The sequence below is a fragment of the Labrus bergylta genome, chromosome 5 (assembly GCF_963930695.1).
Source record: "Labrus bergylta chromosome 5, fLabBer1.1, whole genome shotgun sequence".
Taxonomy (NCBI): Eukaryota; Metazoa; Chordata; class Actinopteri; order Labriformes; family Labridae; genus Labrus; species Labrus bergylta.
In genome coordinates this window covers 29,909,783-29,926,151 of record NC_089199.1, presented here as the reverse complement: position 1 = coordinate 29,926,151, position 16,369 = coordinate 29,909,783, and the positions used below count along the sequence as shown (strand labels likewise).

At 42.0% G+C, this 16,369-nt stretch overlaps 1 protein-coding gene across 1 annotated transcript; it reads left to right on the top strand.

Moving 5' to 3' along the window:
• The first annotated feature begins 7,515 nt into the window (after positions 1 to 7,515).
• fezf2 (FEZ family zinc finger 2) lies at positions 7,516 to 13,615 on the top strand. Its single transcript, XM_020648414.2, has 4 exons — positions 7,516 to 9,600; positions 9,965 to 10,099; positions 10,214 to 10,346; positions 12,825 to 13,615. The coding sequence occupies exons 1-4, from the start codon at positions 8,845 to 8,847 to the stop codon at positions 13,076 to 13,078; spliced, it is 1,278 nt and encodes a 425-aa protein (XP_020504070.1). The 5' UTR covers positions 7,516 to 8,844; the 3' UTR covers positions 13,079 to 13,615.
• The last annotated feature ends 2,754 nt before the right edge of the window (positions 13,616 to 16,369 follow it).

Genomic DNA, 16,369 nt, shown 5'->3' with positions numbered 1-16,369 from the left:
AGTGCATTAGTGTTCACTGACTGATGTGAGCACGTCTCACTTTGACACATAGAAAAGTAAAACTGGTACCAGATTGGTCATTCACATGAATCTGAGTTAAAGTGGCCTAAAGTAAAAAATCACCCCACAGCGTTTGACATCTCCTCCCATGAACCACCTTAAAAAAAAGGTGCCGGGGCAGCTTTGGATGTTCAGTTCTTTGTCTCAGCGCTACATTCTTCTCAACATCAACACTCGAGGAGGCGGGTGGAGGGGGGGGGGCATCAAAGGCTGGTCCCCAGAGGAGGAGAGAGGGTCACAGAAATAGATGTGAGCAGGGGATGTTTGGGGAAACTAAAAAGACCAGGAGTGTAAAAGTGGCCAGGGGGTAAATGTTGAATGGAGCGAGTGGGGGCGAGATGGAGGGAGGGGGGGGGGGGGGGGGGGGAGCGGGCAATGTGTGCTGACAATCTACCGAGGAAATAGAGGACTGAAGTGAACTGAGGGGGCAGGCTGCTCAAGTGGTTGCTTTATTGAACCGATGTCTGTTATCTCCACTCTCTCACACTGAGCGAGAGAAAAAAAGAGATTCTGCAGAAAATACAGTCCCCCCCCCCCCCCCCCCCCCCCAGCATGTGTGTGTGTGTGTGTGTGTGTGTGTGTGTGTCTTAGTGTGTTTTAGGACATATTTGTAAAGTGAGGTCATTGTGCTGCTGCGCTCTTTAAAGAGGGGAATTGTTCAGCAGCATTTGGGTCAATGATTAAGATAAGACTTCTTTAGGATAGGAAAAGTGTGATTAGAGTGATTTAGACGCTGATATTTTAAGGCCCATTTTCTTTAACTCGACGTGCACCTGAAATCTTCCTGAGTTGCTAATTCACACGTGTCACACACAGCAGGAGGTTTTTTTTTCCAGGCGCCAAGATGGCAGACCATGCAGCAACAGAATCCGATGCTCTAATGACAGTCTTATCCACAGTGTAAGTGAAATAAGTGGAGATATTGGCAAGTAGACTCATTACCTGCACAAAGATCGATGTTGCATGATACAAACACCATCACCCTCCCCTGCTCGCTCGCTCGTTCCTAGCTGCCTCCACTCATCAGATCACGCCAACTTCTTGCAGAAATTTTACCGTGGAGCGGGTAAAAAACGAGAGATTATGTTGCTGTTTTCTGGGGTTCCAGTGAATCTTCATCCCTTGAAAAAATAAATAAATAAATTAGGGGCATCTGCCCTAGCGGTTTGTGCGTGCACCCCATGTATGAGGCTGTAGTCCTATCTTTCTCTTTAAATGTTTTAGCCTTTAAATGTTTCCCTTCCTGTATTCATTTTACTGCTCTTAGTCTTTTTTAAATTCCTCCTCCTTTATGGTTTAACTCTTCAGCTCTCTGTTGTTTTATTCATTTAACCAGTGTCCCGTTTATCCCTTCTTGTTATCTTCATTCTGTGTTTACAGCCTGTGATGTGATGTTGTTCTACTCTCCCTCAATTTTCATTTTGTTCTCTCCTGGTTGATTTTAAACTAATTTTCCTTCATTGTGTTGAACTGCCTCTCCATACCTGCCTGTTGAATCGTATTCCTGTTATTTGCATTTTTACAATTTTGCCCTCTCTGTTTGGTCCCTCTGTTGATCTCTGTTCTATTGTCGTGTTGCTGTATTTGCTTTGTCTGCCACAGCACTTTTTAAACATTTGTTTTTAAATACATAAATTCATATAAATAAAGCTATGAAGTGGCCGGCCTGGGTTTGAATCCGACCTGTGGCTCCTTTAGCACATGTCATTCCCCCACTCTCTCTCTCTCCCTGATTTCTGACTCTTTCCTGTCTCTCAATAAAGTCCAGAAAATTCCCACAAATATACTTATATATGTGTATATATGTGTGTGTGTGTGTGTTTGTGTGGTGGTTAAGGTGAGGCAGTGTGACAGGCCACATGGCAGCTGGCGGTGCGTGTGTGTGTGTGTGTTTGATGGAGAGGGGGGTCAACATGTTGTGCAGGAGGCCAGGTGAAGAAGTGACAGGCTGAAGAAAAAAAAACGCTGCAGGACGGAAACTCAGGCTGACAAAAAGCCTCACGCAGGAATCCAGTCAAACAGTCACTTCTGCTGTTCCCAGCACAAACTCGCCACATCGCCTTGACACTCCAGGTTTTCCTCTTTGTTGTCCACCCGTCGCCAGAAAACTTTTTGGTCTTCTTTTCAGCGCAAAAGAGAAGGAAGTAAGCTGACACCGAGTGCTCCAAGTCAGCACTTCACAGTTTTTTTTTGCTGCTGCCACAAAAACTACAGATCTGATTTGAAAAGTGGAAGATTGATTTGATAACAGCGTGCTGAATGAGAATGAAGATTAATCATTCTTGTGTCTGAGACAATTGTCACTAATTTATTTTTTTAATTAGTCAAGTTTAAAATTAGATACACTCAGATAGATATGCACAATATATGAAGCCTTTGCAGGATTTGCACTTTAAAGTGTGAGGGCTACAAATGCTTTTTTGAAGATTTATTTTTGGGCTTTTTGTGTCTTTAGTGGAGAGATGGGACAGTGGATAGAGTCGAAAATCAGGGAGAGAGAAGCCGGGGATGAAATGCCGAAAAGGAGCCATAGGTTGGACTCAAAACCGGGCCGACCGCCTCGATTTGTTTTCACCATCTTACAGAGAAACCTGTGAAGTCAAATTTAAAACTCTGCTGCTCGCTTACAAATCAGAGTCCCTCTGCACCTTTAAGAAAAAGCTAAAGACCCAGCTCTTTCATGAATACCTACTAACTTAATGATGATGGTCTCCATATTATTGATGATGATGATGGTTGTGACGATGGTTTTTGTTTGATAACGACGACTTATAAGATGGTTTCTATACTGATTAGAGCTCTCAAGAACTGCCCTCAATGTTGTGCTTTGCCTCTGGTCACTTCCTGTCAGCACCTGTGTGTCCAATCAGACTCAAAGCTGATCGTTTGCTCTTACTGACATTGTTCCCTTTTTTCTAGATCCTTGCTTGTGTTGTTCTTACTCTCTGATGTACGTCGCTTTGGATAAAAGCGTCTGCAAAGTGAATTGTAGAAGTTGAAAAGAAAAAACCAGAAGAGCGAGAAAGCTGTTTTTCAGCAATGTTTAAAAAACCTAAAAGAGTAAAGCACAGAAACGATATAACATAACACCCAATTAATTCATGCTGTTCCTGAAGGTTTAAGTGGAATCACATGTGACACCAGCAGGATGAAAATGAGCACTTTCTGTGGGAGAATTCCCCCTCCCTATAGTCACATGCTCCTGTCTCATTTGCTCAAGTTTAAACGTCAGTGAGAGTTGTCACCACGGGTGAAAGAGTGTGAGGACAACTGTCTGTGATTTCCTGTATGGAGATGTGCGAGGCTTCACTCGGGTAACATTATCAGCTTGTTACTTCCTCAGCGGCAGGTTTGATGTGGAAGTCGGGTTGTACTAACTTAGGAGTATACGGAGGGATCTGATGTTTCCAGGTGAGTCTGACACCAGCGTGGAGTTCACACAAACAAAATCATCATCTTGTGTTTAGGGGGCGTGTCACTCACTCAGACTTTAACACCGGGAAGGTTGCAGCTGTAACCGGGGGATAAAAATCTATCTAATCTAAAAGAAGAGTTTTCCTTTCCTTTCCTAATCACGTTGATGACGCGGAACAATAGCCTGTCAGTGGTGGTCTTGATTTAAAAGTCCAGAGTTCACCCAGTCTGAGACCGAATAAAAATGCTTTTGATTCCGAGGCGAGACCGACACCTTCAAAAAGTCAATTCTCCGATTTGGAGAACTACAACTCTATTCTGCACCAAGACACATTCCTTATGTGCTAACATACTTGACAATAAACTTAATTCTGCCTCTGAGTCCAAGACTTCTTCAAATTTAAACCTGATTTCAAAAACATTAAAATCTCCTGAGAGGATTTTTTTCTGTCACCATTAGTGACAAAGATTATATATCTTCTTCAGTCTCTTTGGGCTCAATCACACTAGGCCATCCATAGCATGCCCAAGCACGGTACACTTCATTGGCCCTTCCTGGCATGCTTCATCACGGTACAGCTGCTCATGCACGAGCACAAGCACAGGTACATCGAGTGTTCTGGATGTATCCGACAAAAATGACTCCACAAAGTCAGTAATATTCTCTGCAGACTCGACTGTGCGTCCCTTTTTTTTTTTTTTTTTTTAGTCTGCCTGTCTTACAAACTTACAACACGCTTCATGATCACATAAAGCCATGCATGTGTTGTATTCTGACGTTATACAAGAGGTTACTGTTACCGTGCTCAGACCCGGTTAGTCCTGGAGCGGTGTGAGTGCAGGCCAGCGGAGGAATGAGGAGGGGTGGTGTGTCTATGCCCTTAGCCTGAGCCGTTGTATCCGTACCATACAGAGACAAGCCGCCTTCTTTTTTAAAAACTGAAGGCTGCTGTGTGAACTAGAGCTGTTAAGCTGCACGATGACCTCGACCCGTGGCCAAAGTTACATAGTGCGGTTAACAGGCGATCAGGCTGTAGACACAGAGAGATGCAACTCTATTACATCGATCTTTAAAACTACTATTTGAAGGTGGAAAGTGACATGTTGTAGCTTTCAGTAATGTCATTTATAACTGTTGAGAAACAATGTTGCATGAAAACAACTTTAACTCTGAACATTGTCGGGTTCGCTGCATCCAGCTGGTTTTTGTGCCCCTCTCGCATGCCTGCAGGCAACAAGCAAGAGTCCCTTAAATCAATACTTGAGCTAATTGCCGTTGGAGGTGAATGGAGGGGCCCTGGTTACAGCAATAGGATCAATGTTTATTGTATGGATGAGCCGCCAATTGTGCCTGAGTAAACTCAAATTAGAGTATTTTTGCCCGATTTACATATGAGTGGCAGCGAGACAAAGACTAAGTAATCCTTCCATGCTGGGCTGCAGGTGTAAAACAAAACAGCGCGGGGACGTCTTTTAAAGGTTATTAACAGGAAGACTAGTGTTGTAGGACAGCGGCATGCTGGGCTAAGTACGGCACGACGTCTATAGGGCCTGAGGTGAATCACGGCCTTCCTCCACCTACAGAGTTACACGGAGCACCAGCGGCTGATGAGGATGAAATCAGATTAGCATGGTGGCTTCTTTTTAGCAAAACCACAAAGTGTCATCGATAAACTTTTTTCAACTTGCAGAAAAACTAATTAATCTAATAAATGAGATGTCCCCTTTAATAAATGCATAAAAAACTGATCTGTTGGGCACTGCATGAGCACATAGTCTTCTTAATAACAAACATGATCATGCACAATAAGCAGTCAGACTTTTCATGGTCTCTTTTATGCTTTTTGTTTCACTTCATGTGCTCACAATCGTTTTCAAGCTCTCTCAGCGTTTCTTTAAATCAATGTGGCGACTTCAAAGTCCGAAGAGAGCGGCTAAAGCAGACTAAAACGTGGCTACAAATGAACAGACTGAATCAATTCTGCACGACTAACTTTGCCTTTATGCAAATCTGATCTGATTTGAAGACTGGAGTACATGTGTTCAGTACTTGAATACATCTTTGTAAATCTACATAATTCAAGGGTCTTGAATTTGATTTTAAAGTGTGCAGCGACCCTTTGAGCCTTTCTATTCGATCATGAATGTTGATCATCCATCCTGGATTTTCAGAAGATAATTAGGAACACTTATATACAGGGGCGGCTGTGGCTCCACCTCAACTGGTAGAGTCGTCGTCTCTCAACAAGTCAGTGCTCTCACAGTCAGTCGCTTTAAGATACTTTAGCGAGTGACTTAAAGACGTGTTAAAGACTTCTTCTCACAGCTGTAGGAGTTGTGTGACTAAAAACTATGATTTGCATGATTGTTAGAAAATATAGTGCAAAACGTTTTTATCACAAGTCTTAATTAATATTCCAATCTGACGGGAAATCTTGTTCAACTTAAATCACATTTTTATGAAAAAATATTTTATGAGGCAAGGCTAAATATTCTTAGGACAGTTTGTGAATAAGTTTGAAGGGACATTGAAACTTTTGAAGCTGAGAACAAACTCAGAAAATGATTATAGTCATTGTAGAGGTCGGTATACGGGCCAGTGTACAACGAAATTCTGTTGCACTACCTGAGCAGAGATCTAATAGGATAAGGCAAAGTCTTAAATATTTTAGTTAAAATGAACACACACATGCAGACAAGTTCATATCATGCATGCACAGGAACGACTTATGAAGGACAGCAAGTAAATAAAGTAATATCACTTGTTCAATAGATAAATGAAAGGGTTAAAAAATGGGTTTCTTTCTAAAAAGAGCATTATTCAGTAAACGAGCACATGTCCACATCCCATCATGACCCCAAACTTAACGATATAGAATCCAATGATGACGGCTTTAGATGTTGTCGATCCAAAAATAAAAAGAGCTGCAGGAAGTTTGATATAAATCATATCAAGGTATTTAAAAACAGAGAATAAGGGGCGTCGATGGCCTTAAAGTTGTATCATGCGCCCCATGTACACAGGCTATAGTCCTCGTCACAGCGGCCCTGGGTTTGAAATCTGGACTCGGCCCTTTGCTGTAAGTCGTCCCCCCCTCTGTCTCATCCAAAAACTTCCTGTCTCTCCACAGCTGTCCTATAAAGGCAAAAATGCCCAAAACATATCTTTAAAAAAAAAAACCACTGGGAATAAAACACAGTCTTTGGTGTAGTTTGCTGACATAAATCTTAACTGTGCATGCCGAGTTTAAAGAAATCTTGATTTTTTTTCTTTTTTAAATGTTTCTGCTGCACGTGAATTCTAAATAATATTTTTTGTTCATTTCTTATTTATTTACAACACAAGATAAATAGAATCTATTCTGTAAATAGACAAAAATAAAACATTAAAAGTCATGGCTCTGACTTAAAGTTAGACTCATAAATGTTTCACATGTGGTCGGGTCATTCGTTTCTATTGGTGACTTTGCGGTGTGCTAATTATGCATAGGACAGGTTTTTTTGGGGGGTGTGCCTTTATTTAGAGATAGAACAGTGGATAGAGACAGTAATAGGGAGAGAGAGAGACTGTACAGGGTTGAATCTTTGATAAACCATCTATTTTGATTTGATGAAGGATGAGATTTATTCATAATAAGGCGTGTAGCTGACATGATTGACAGGTGGTTTGTTTAGAGACTTAAACCCCGCCCCAGCTCCAGCTCTCAGCCTGTTGTTAGCTTTACTGAACGTTAGGCTGAGACAGGATTTCCAGCATGGCGACCGCCACCAACAGGCTTCCAAAGCCCCCTGCAGGAACATACGGGTGACCTCACTCAGGCTTCGTCCATTAATATTTACAGTATCTGATTTAAATGTGTTTTTTTTCATGCATCCGGATCTGTCGATGCATGCAATAAATTCAAGATCGTGAAGTACAGCTTGGGGAAGAATGCAAATTATTTTACTAGATATGCATAGAGGTAATGCAATAATTATAATATTAATTGCAATTCTATTTTTATTTATTGCCCATGTAAACTCCCCTCCCCCTTTCAGGTAAAATGGCCCCTGCAAACACATGAATTGAACGCGGCCAAAGAGAAGCTGCTGCTCATTGTAACTCCCACACAACAACACTGCTGTGGATTCCAGCAAACTCCTTGTAGGCCTGCCTGTGCCTCTTTAGAGAAAAAAAAAGCCTCTTTTCATTTGTCCGTGTGTATACCTCTGTCCAGGCTAAAGTCTTTTTTCCTTTCCCCTCTCTCCCTCTTTAATCCGTCCTTCCATTTCAGGAGGGGAAGAAAAAAAAACACAAAACCAGGTTCACGCAGCGCTTTAGTGGCTAAAAGTGAAAGAGCTTCTTTTTTTCTCTCTCTCTCTTCTTCCCTGCGCTGAGTTGAGCCTTGAATCGCTCTGGAAAATTGTTTCTTTTCAATAGGAGGGAAAGGAGGAACAGCGTTTAATAGGATCCAAAGGAGTCTGCGCTCTTAAACAGGTGGAAATTGGACGTCCTCGAATTTATACAAATAGTAAGTAAGTATATAATCCGGCGTGGAAAAGGAGGGCTCATCTCAGAGGATTACCGAAAACATTTCCCAAAGTGAAAAAAGAAAAGAAAAAGAAAAGATTAGGGTGTTAACAAAATAAAGCAAGAAAATCGAGCTTCAGGTGTCTTACAAAAAAAATGACAACTACATTTCTGATCGTATTTCTTTCTTTATTTGGGTTCATATTTTGCCTGAGATGACATATGGTGGCCTTTCAAGCTCGTGCCAGCCCCTGTGTGGATTTATTTGAGAGGGTGGCAGGTTGATGAGGGCGTCTCCCTTGTCACCCAGTTAAGAGTTCGGGTGCCCGCTGATGTCAGGAGACAGTGATCCGCGCTGATGAGGGGCGGGCGCTGCCAGTGTGTGACAGAGAGCAGTCGGCTGGTTTCTCCACACCCACCGGACCATTAAAGAGCTAAACTCCCAACACAGACTCAACTTTACACTCCTGCATCCTCCAGGAGCTCCGACTACAACATTTTTTTTTTCCTGCCTTCTCTTCTTCTTCTTCTTCTTCTTCTTCCTCCAAACGAGCTCAGTAATGTCCTGTTAATTTTGTGTGCACTAGTTAATGAGCATTAATCCATCACCCCTGGATGCTATTGTTGCGGGGTGGGGGGGGAGGGAATGGCCATTTGAATGCAAATGCGTGACACTGTGACAGCAAGGTGCTTATTAAACTGATGTGTCCTCCTGTCTGCGGTGCCGGGAGCTCAGCAGAGTGAAAGGACGCGGGGCAGCTGCAGGAGCGGATTCGGACTCAAAAGCACCGGGACTTTTCTCACGCCAAGTTTTCTGCTCTGCTGTAAACAAAACAACAACAAAAAAGAGGAACAACAAAATGGCAAGTTCTGCCTCTGTGGAGACCGTGATGTCTTGCGGGAGGACCGGACCCTCCGCGGCTCCAAAGACCCTGGCCTTCTCCATAGACCGGATCATGTCCAAGAGCTCGGAGCCGAAGGGGAGCGCGGAGGAGCGGGCGGAGGGGAAGAAGCTGCTCGGGCTCTGCTCCCCGATCCCCTGCATGATCCCGCTGCAGCCCTTCAGCTACGACCTGCAAGCCAAGGCGCTGATGAACTACTCGGAGTTGTGGAGAGCCAGTTTCAGGGGCACTTTTTGCGGTTCCGCGGCCGCTCCGTGCAAAGGGAACTGCGGCATGTGCGGCAAAGTGGAGTCGGGTTTGAAGCAGCCGCTGCTGAGTTCGGGGAGCAGGGTGGTGAAGCCGCAGGTGATCCACCAGGCCGTGGCCGTGCCCAGCGCCGGCTCGCTCTACTACCTGAACTACCTGGACTCTGCGTATCAGCAGTCGGAGCTGCTGGCCGGACACTGGTTCTCCAGCTCGCAGGCGCAGGCCTCGCTGTCCGCGCATCACAGACTCTTGCTGCTGGAGAACGCCAAGCTGGCCGGTGTGGGGAGCGAGAAGCTACCCACTCCGCAGTACCCGCACAAGGAACATCTGCCCGGGCAGCTGGACCAGATCGTGAAGGAGAACCACGGCCTGAGCGCGGAGAAGAACGGCGTCAAGACGCACAGCAAACTGAGCAGCAGCCCCGCGGACGGAAAACCAAAAAACTTTACGTGTGAAGTCTGTGGAAAGGTATTTTCATTCATACGAGTCTGTTTTATTTCTGAGACTGCTGTCGGCTTATGTTTGTGCTGTTTTTATTTTCTATTAAAATGTATCCTATAATTATAATTAAATGTTTCCCTTTTTCATTTTCTAAAAAAAAAAAAAACAATCATTAAAATTAAATGTTAGAATCCACTAAAATAAAAATGAAAAACGAAAACGTACAAAATCAAGAATTATCATGAAGCCTTAATTTAACGAAAATGAAAGAAAGAAACTCTAAATTAAATCTTTTCACGCTCTGATGTCTTAGAAGCAACTCAAGTAAAAATCGCTGTTGTTGTCATATTAATTCCTAATAATTTATTTGGTGTGTTTGTGTTCTCTGCAGGTTTTTAACGCGCATTACAATCTGACCAGACACATGCCGGTGCACACCGGGGCCCGGCCCTTCGTCTGCAAAGTGTGCGGGAAAGGATTCCGTCAGGCCAGCACGCTGTGCAGACACAAGATCATCCACACGCAGGTGAGACGCGCTGGTTTTTTAAAAATCTTTTTATTTTAACTAGCAGCACAAAAAATACATCTGTGGATTTTCCTTATTTTTATCTAATTTGTTAACGTCATCTTGTTGCTTCAGGAAAAGCCTCATAAATGCAACCAGTGCGGGAAGGCGTTCAACAGAAGCTCCACGCTCAACACTCACGTACGGATCCACGCCGGGTACAAACCTTTCGTCTGCGAGTTTTGCGGGAAAGGTTTCCACCAGAAAGGTAAATAATCAACATGATGTCATCTTTAAAAAAAAAAAAAAGAAGCTCTGCATGACCCGGATTAGTATCTGATTTATGATTACAATATTTCAGATTTTAATGAAGAGTTTCCTCCTTTTTTTTGGATTCAACTCCGAATTTTGTTTCCTCTGAAATTATTTTGATATTACAAAAAAACCTCGATGTTTAGTGTTTGGTCTTCATCTCATATTTTTTAAATCTTGATTTTTTTTTTCTTCTTGATTTGGAATATTATGCGTCCTTAAAACTATTTTTTAAAACCAGACCAGGAATTATTTAAACTTTTTTTATTTAACAGTTCATTAATTTATTTGAACAAAGAAGAATCATATTTGTCTTCAACGTTTATCGGTCAGAAGTGATTGTAAAATAATTCCTGCACTGTGAGTAGAAATAATCTGACATCTTTGGATACAATAAGATTTTTAGAGCTCATTGAGTGACAGTTTTTGCCAATTTGGTATCAGGATTCTCTTTTTGCTGATGCACTTAGACTTTGAGTTTAGGGATTCTGTGCTGTCATTCCCGTGTGTTTAACTTGGCATGAGGAAACAGGATTTTTTTTTTTAAAACAAAGACACTTCCACAGTCCTTAAGGGGTGCAGTGGTTTGGATTAAATGATGTGTGTGTGTGTGTGTGTGTGAGAGAGAGAGAGGACACATTCCTGTGCTACTGCAGGGAGTGAGCTCACTGTGAAGGAATCCTCAGAGCTGCAGAAATTTAAAAAAAAGAAACAGCACTAAAAACAGAAGCATATGCTGCTGCTGCTCTGAGTGATCTGAGAGTTTAATGAAAGGGGAAATAATTGCAGGCCCCGCGATGAGACTGAAGCGATCAGTGGAAATAGGACATGTCACTTTTCCACGGACTAATTCTCCCTCGGAGACGGCAGCATTTGCTCTGGGTCAGCTGCTGCAGACCCCGGCACAGTCAGAGGAACCGGGGAACCTCTTTTTGTGTTCACTTGTCGCTTTGCGCTTGATTTTGACAAAGTTTGACAACTTCTTGACTTCGACACACAAAACCCTGATTAATGAAGGCTGGACAAGAGAGCAAAGGAGCGAGTGAACTGCTGACCTTGGCAGGGTGAGAGAGAGAGAGAGAGAGAGAGAGAGAGAGAGAGAGAGAGAGAGAGAGAGAGAGAGAGAGGTCTCTTTCATCCTCACTTTCTTCTGAGGTTCCTAAACATCACACCGTCCCCCTCCTCCTTAATGCAGCACTTTAAAATGATCCCGCGATATTTCCTCTGGAAAAGGATCTATTATTATTATTATTATTATTATTATTTTTATTGCAATTCCTTTTTTATGCAATTGTCATTTTTGTGTGTGCACATTTTCTATAATCAAGTGTTATCAGTGACTTTACTTTGACCTTATTTAGTTTAAAGAACTATTACAATAAACCTACAACATGCATGAAGGCTGAAAAATACAAAAAATCTTTAGATAATTTGGTAGTGCAAATAGGCTGTTATATATTTATTTATTTATTACCGTGTAGGAAAAGTGCCAACAAAACATGACTATGACAGGATGATGGAGGGAGATGAGCAAAGCTACAGAAAGAGCAAAGACATCAGTAACAAAGACAAATAAATTAAATGATATGAGTGAAACATTTGCAGAAAAAAAAAACTAAGAAACAAATGTCAATTTATAAAGTTAGAATAAAAGAGTGATCAGAGGGAAGGACCCGAGTATCAAAGAGTGCAAATATTTAAAAACCACGGTGTCCTGAATGTGTGCAGGTGTATGCATGTGGTGTTTTGAATTATTTGTTAAAACAGCTTTATGCTTAAAAAAAAAAAAAAAAATCATTTCTACAAGAAGAAAATGAACATCTGATATGTTCAGAATGTGCAGAGGAGTTGTATTAAAGCTGCAGAGCTTGATTTGATTGCTTCACAGAGCTTCTTATTGATGCCCCGTGTAACCTTACAGGTTGTGTTTAGTCAATAAAAAAAGCTTTTACACTGTCAATAACACACTTTAGGACATTAACCTTGTATATATTAGTGTTTGTTGCTTATATTATGTTTAATGTTTAACTTTGTACATTGAGAGCACAGTTACTGAAGACAAATTCTGTGTGTGTGTGTGTGTGTGTGTGTGTGTGTGTAGCTGATTCTATTCTATGAGATGATGCAGCTTTGTTGTGATGTTATTCATACCCTTCATGAAGAACGTTCCTTTAATGTTTAGGGGTTGTGTTAAAGTTTGGATACAGGAAGTTAAAATAGCAAAGAGCTGGCTCAGACTTCTCCTTGAGTCACACCGCTGGTTAGACATAATGTTGAAGACATGACTGAACAAATGATGAGACTGTGTCGTTAAGTTTTGGTCATTTTTGTGATCAGATCATATATTCAATTTGCCTCCTACACCTTGCAGGTAACTCAGTGTTTATCTTGACTTCCTCTTATACTCATTGTCGCTCTCTCTCTTTTTCCCCAGGAAACTACAAGAACCACAAGTTGACGCACAGCGGGGAGAAGCAGTACAAGTGCTCCATCTGCAACAAGGCCTTCCACCAGGTCTACAACCTGACCTTCCACATGCACACGCACAACGACAAGAAGCCCTTCACCTGCGCCACCTGCGGCAAGGGCTTCTGCCGCAACTTTGACCTGAAGAAGCACATCAGGAAGCTGCACGACAACAACGTGTTCAGCGCGGCCAAAGAGGCCTCCAGAGAGCTGCAGAGCTGAGGGTCACTGCTGCTGCTGCTAATGTCCCAGAATGCATTTCATTTATTCCACCTGCAGGCTAAAGGAGGCCACAAAAAAAAACAAAAAAAAAAAACAGACTGGCCCACGGCCCGCTTTTTGTAGCCTGGATGGACAAGTGTTTTAAAAGCCTAGCACAGGTGGAATATTCTGGTAATATGTGTCCCAGCATGCACCTCTGCAGGGGGTCACAGAGCGGACCAGAAGACTACAACAACACGTACACTTAACGCACACTATAGGAATATAAAAGGGGATTGTTCTCTTCCTGCACAGTCACAAGCATCACACAGGGGGAGGCGCCGTCCGTCTCCACGATGGACGTGTAAATAATAGGCTATGGAAATAAAAGAATGTTATTTAAAATGTGAATCATCGCCATGTTGTGTATCTCACAGACAAAAATGTTAATGTGAATAAGTTATAACTTATAATGAAAAATGAATGTTCGAGCCATGTCGTTTTCTTTTTTGTTTTTGTTTTTTCTGGAAGGTATTTGAAATAAATCGAATAATATGATGACAGTTGTTGTTTGAGTAAATGAATGATGTTTTTTGTCTTCATTGGTGCAAGACATGACAACATTTTGCACGAGCAAATTCCAATTTAAAGTCAAATGCAAAGAATCCAGATGTGAGGATTAACTCAAACTAAGCAAACCAAAGGAGGTGTTTAAAATGAAAAAAGAAACTTTAAAAAGTAATCAAATAATCAGAAAATGGCAATAATTTAAGAACGAGTTGATTCATGAGCTGATGAGTTTGTAGAATTGTTTGTTTTCTCATGTTAGAAATTATTCTGTTTTATCTTTTTTATTTTTATGACTGATTTCTTAAGTCTATGATTTCATTTGATACTTTTTGTCCGCCCCCTCTCATGCATGACACCTCAGACTCAATCATCAATGCATAGCTTTAAAAATATCAGATTTTTTAGAAACAGATGTAGGAGGAGAACAGTGAAGAATTCTTAATGATGCCTTCAATGTCTACTCATAAATCATACATTTAGCTGCAGAGGCATCTGTCTGCTAAACTTGGTTGTTGCTGAAGCCACATATAGACTCAGCCTGGCTCCACTGTATACTCTGCAGCCACTTTGCCTCAACATTTATTGACAGACACGATCTTAATAATGCAGCATTTACACTTGACTCGAGCGTAATGGCGTAAGTGATCAGAGATAACATGGGCCCTTGAAAAGCGAATTACATTAAGCAGTTAAACGGCCTGGGGGAGGCTTGATTGGGGGGACTGTCGCATCCGGAGCCGCTCATCAGAGCCGGAGATAATGGAGCACTCAGGCCGCAGCTCCTCATCTGGGCCTCGGCGTTAATGGAGCACAAGTTATTCTCCTCACGGCTCCTGGAACAATATTATCCCTGCACACATTCTGTCGAGAGGCAGCTCCGTGCTCCCAAATGGCGCTCTTTCTATTAACAGCCAATTAGTGCCGAGCGGGGCCGGCAGGCCTGCAGAGGCCTGGCAGGGCTGATATTACCAGACACAGCCGCGCTCACCTGGTTCACATACCGAGGGCGTGTGCGGAGACGGACAACATAAAGAAACGTGTAAATGTGGACTTATCCCGGCGACACAGTTTGATTGTATGTCGATTTAAAGTCAGTGTTTACATGGACGTCGTAGTGGGGGGAAAGTGGGACTGACTACCCGGGGCCCCAGGGGAGGAGGAGGGGGCCTCATTGGGCCTGGAATGAATCATTAAACTCTTAAGAAAAGGTAAACCTGGCCTCATAAATGAACACGATTGTTAACTCTCTCTTAACTCTTAAAAGTCCTATATTGTAGAAAACTTAAAGATTATTCATGTAATAATAATAATAATAATACATTTTATTTAAAGGCGTCTTTCAAAACTCTCAAGGTCACCTCACCTCACAGAGATAAAAACAACAAAGTAACAACACAACGATCAAATTAACATTAAAAACACAAATGTACAGGATGTAAAGGAGCTATGAGACCGGGTGGAGAGTGATCAGACTGACTATGACAGTTTAATGTGTTTAGAGATGAGATTTGTGCCAAAAACGTGCACAATTTCCAACGTTGAATTCATTTTTAGGGTTTAATTTAAAATGCAAACGAGGTTTCAGGGGGTAACATATAAAGTCTGGTTGATTTAAAGAAGTCAAGATACCAGAATTTTTAAACTTTGACATGATACTAGTAAAAAAAAAAAACAGTATTGATTTCTGATTCGATACCACGGCAACAAATACAACAAATTCCAGACACTGAAAATCTGATAATTTCTTGTTTTTGATGATCAGATGTTGCAAGAAAAAACCTGCACACTGTCTAGAATATACAAAAACATCGACAACGCTTCAGTGCGCAATGTTTTCTTTCCTGTACACCTGACTTAGGAAAAAGATTCAGTTTTCTTTTTTTTAAAGCTTCAGTATGTTTTGATACTTTTGATTGTTAAAATAAAAGAGAGACTGGCGACCGATGTGGTATCTTTCCACGGGGCTCAATATCATAATAGGGCCTAATATGGTACCTTGTCATGGGGCCCAATGTGATATCTTTCAGGTTCAAGTGACTTTATTTGTACGCGCAGATTTGTTTGCAACCGACAACCATGGGGGCCCAATATGAAATCTTTCCAAGGGGCCCCTGAATGTTTACCCTCTGAAGTTGTCAGAAGCTCAGAGTCTCTCAATGTGCACGTGCAGCTTCCAGGCTGTTCACATTCAGCTGTTTGGTGATGAGACGCCTCTTGATGTCAGCGATAGAAAAAAAAAGTCGAGCTGATGAAGAGATGAGTTGCACGCCATGATTGAAGGAATGGCATTGCACATCACATCCCCCCCCCCCCCCCCCCCCCCCGCCCCCAACACCTTGTCATGTCATGCGTTCATATCCAGTAAATAAAACCTGAAATCATTACATGTTGGCATTATCTCCTCACGTGAAGCTTCATGCAGTTTAAGCTTCCTCCATATAGCTCTATGAACAGTTTTATAACTGTGGTCAATAAATGATCACGTCCTGCCTTGGGTTAGCCTAAAAAAGAAAAACTGGATAAAACTTGAAATTTTAGAATGTGCTTTAAAACATCATGTGAAATGTTTATTTTCTTTATTTTTGATGCTATTTACAGGATTATAAAGCCCTTCTGTTGTCAGGCAGAACTACATTATTCAAAGATGATAAATAGCCAATTATTATTAATCTCCTGACAACACAGAACAATAAACAAGAACACACACAATCTCCCTACAAGCCTACATCAGGTCAGCTATAA

Bases quoted from the DNA above. Each gene is read 5' to 3' on its own strand.
- fezf2 (XM_020648414.2), top strand. From the start codon at position 8,845: ATGGCAAGTTCTGCCTCTGTGGAGACCGTGATGTCTTGCGGGAGGACC. The intron at 9,601-9,964 runs GTATTTTCATTC...TGTTCTCTGCAG, and splicing joins CGTGTGAAGTCTGTGGAAAG to GTTTTTAACGCGCATTACAA. The intron at 10,100-10,213 runs GTGAGACGCGCT...TTGTTGCTTCAG, and splicing joins ACAAGATCATCCACACGCAG to GAAAAGCCTCATAAATGCAA.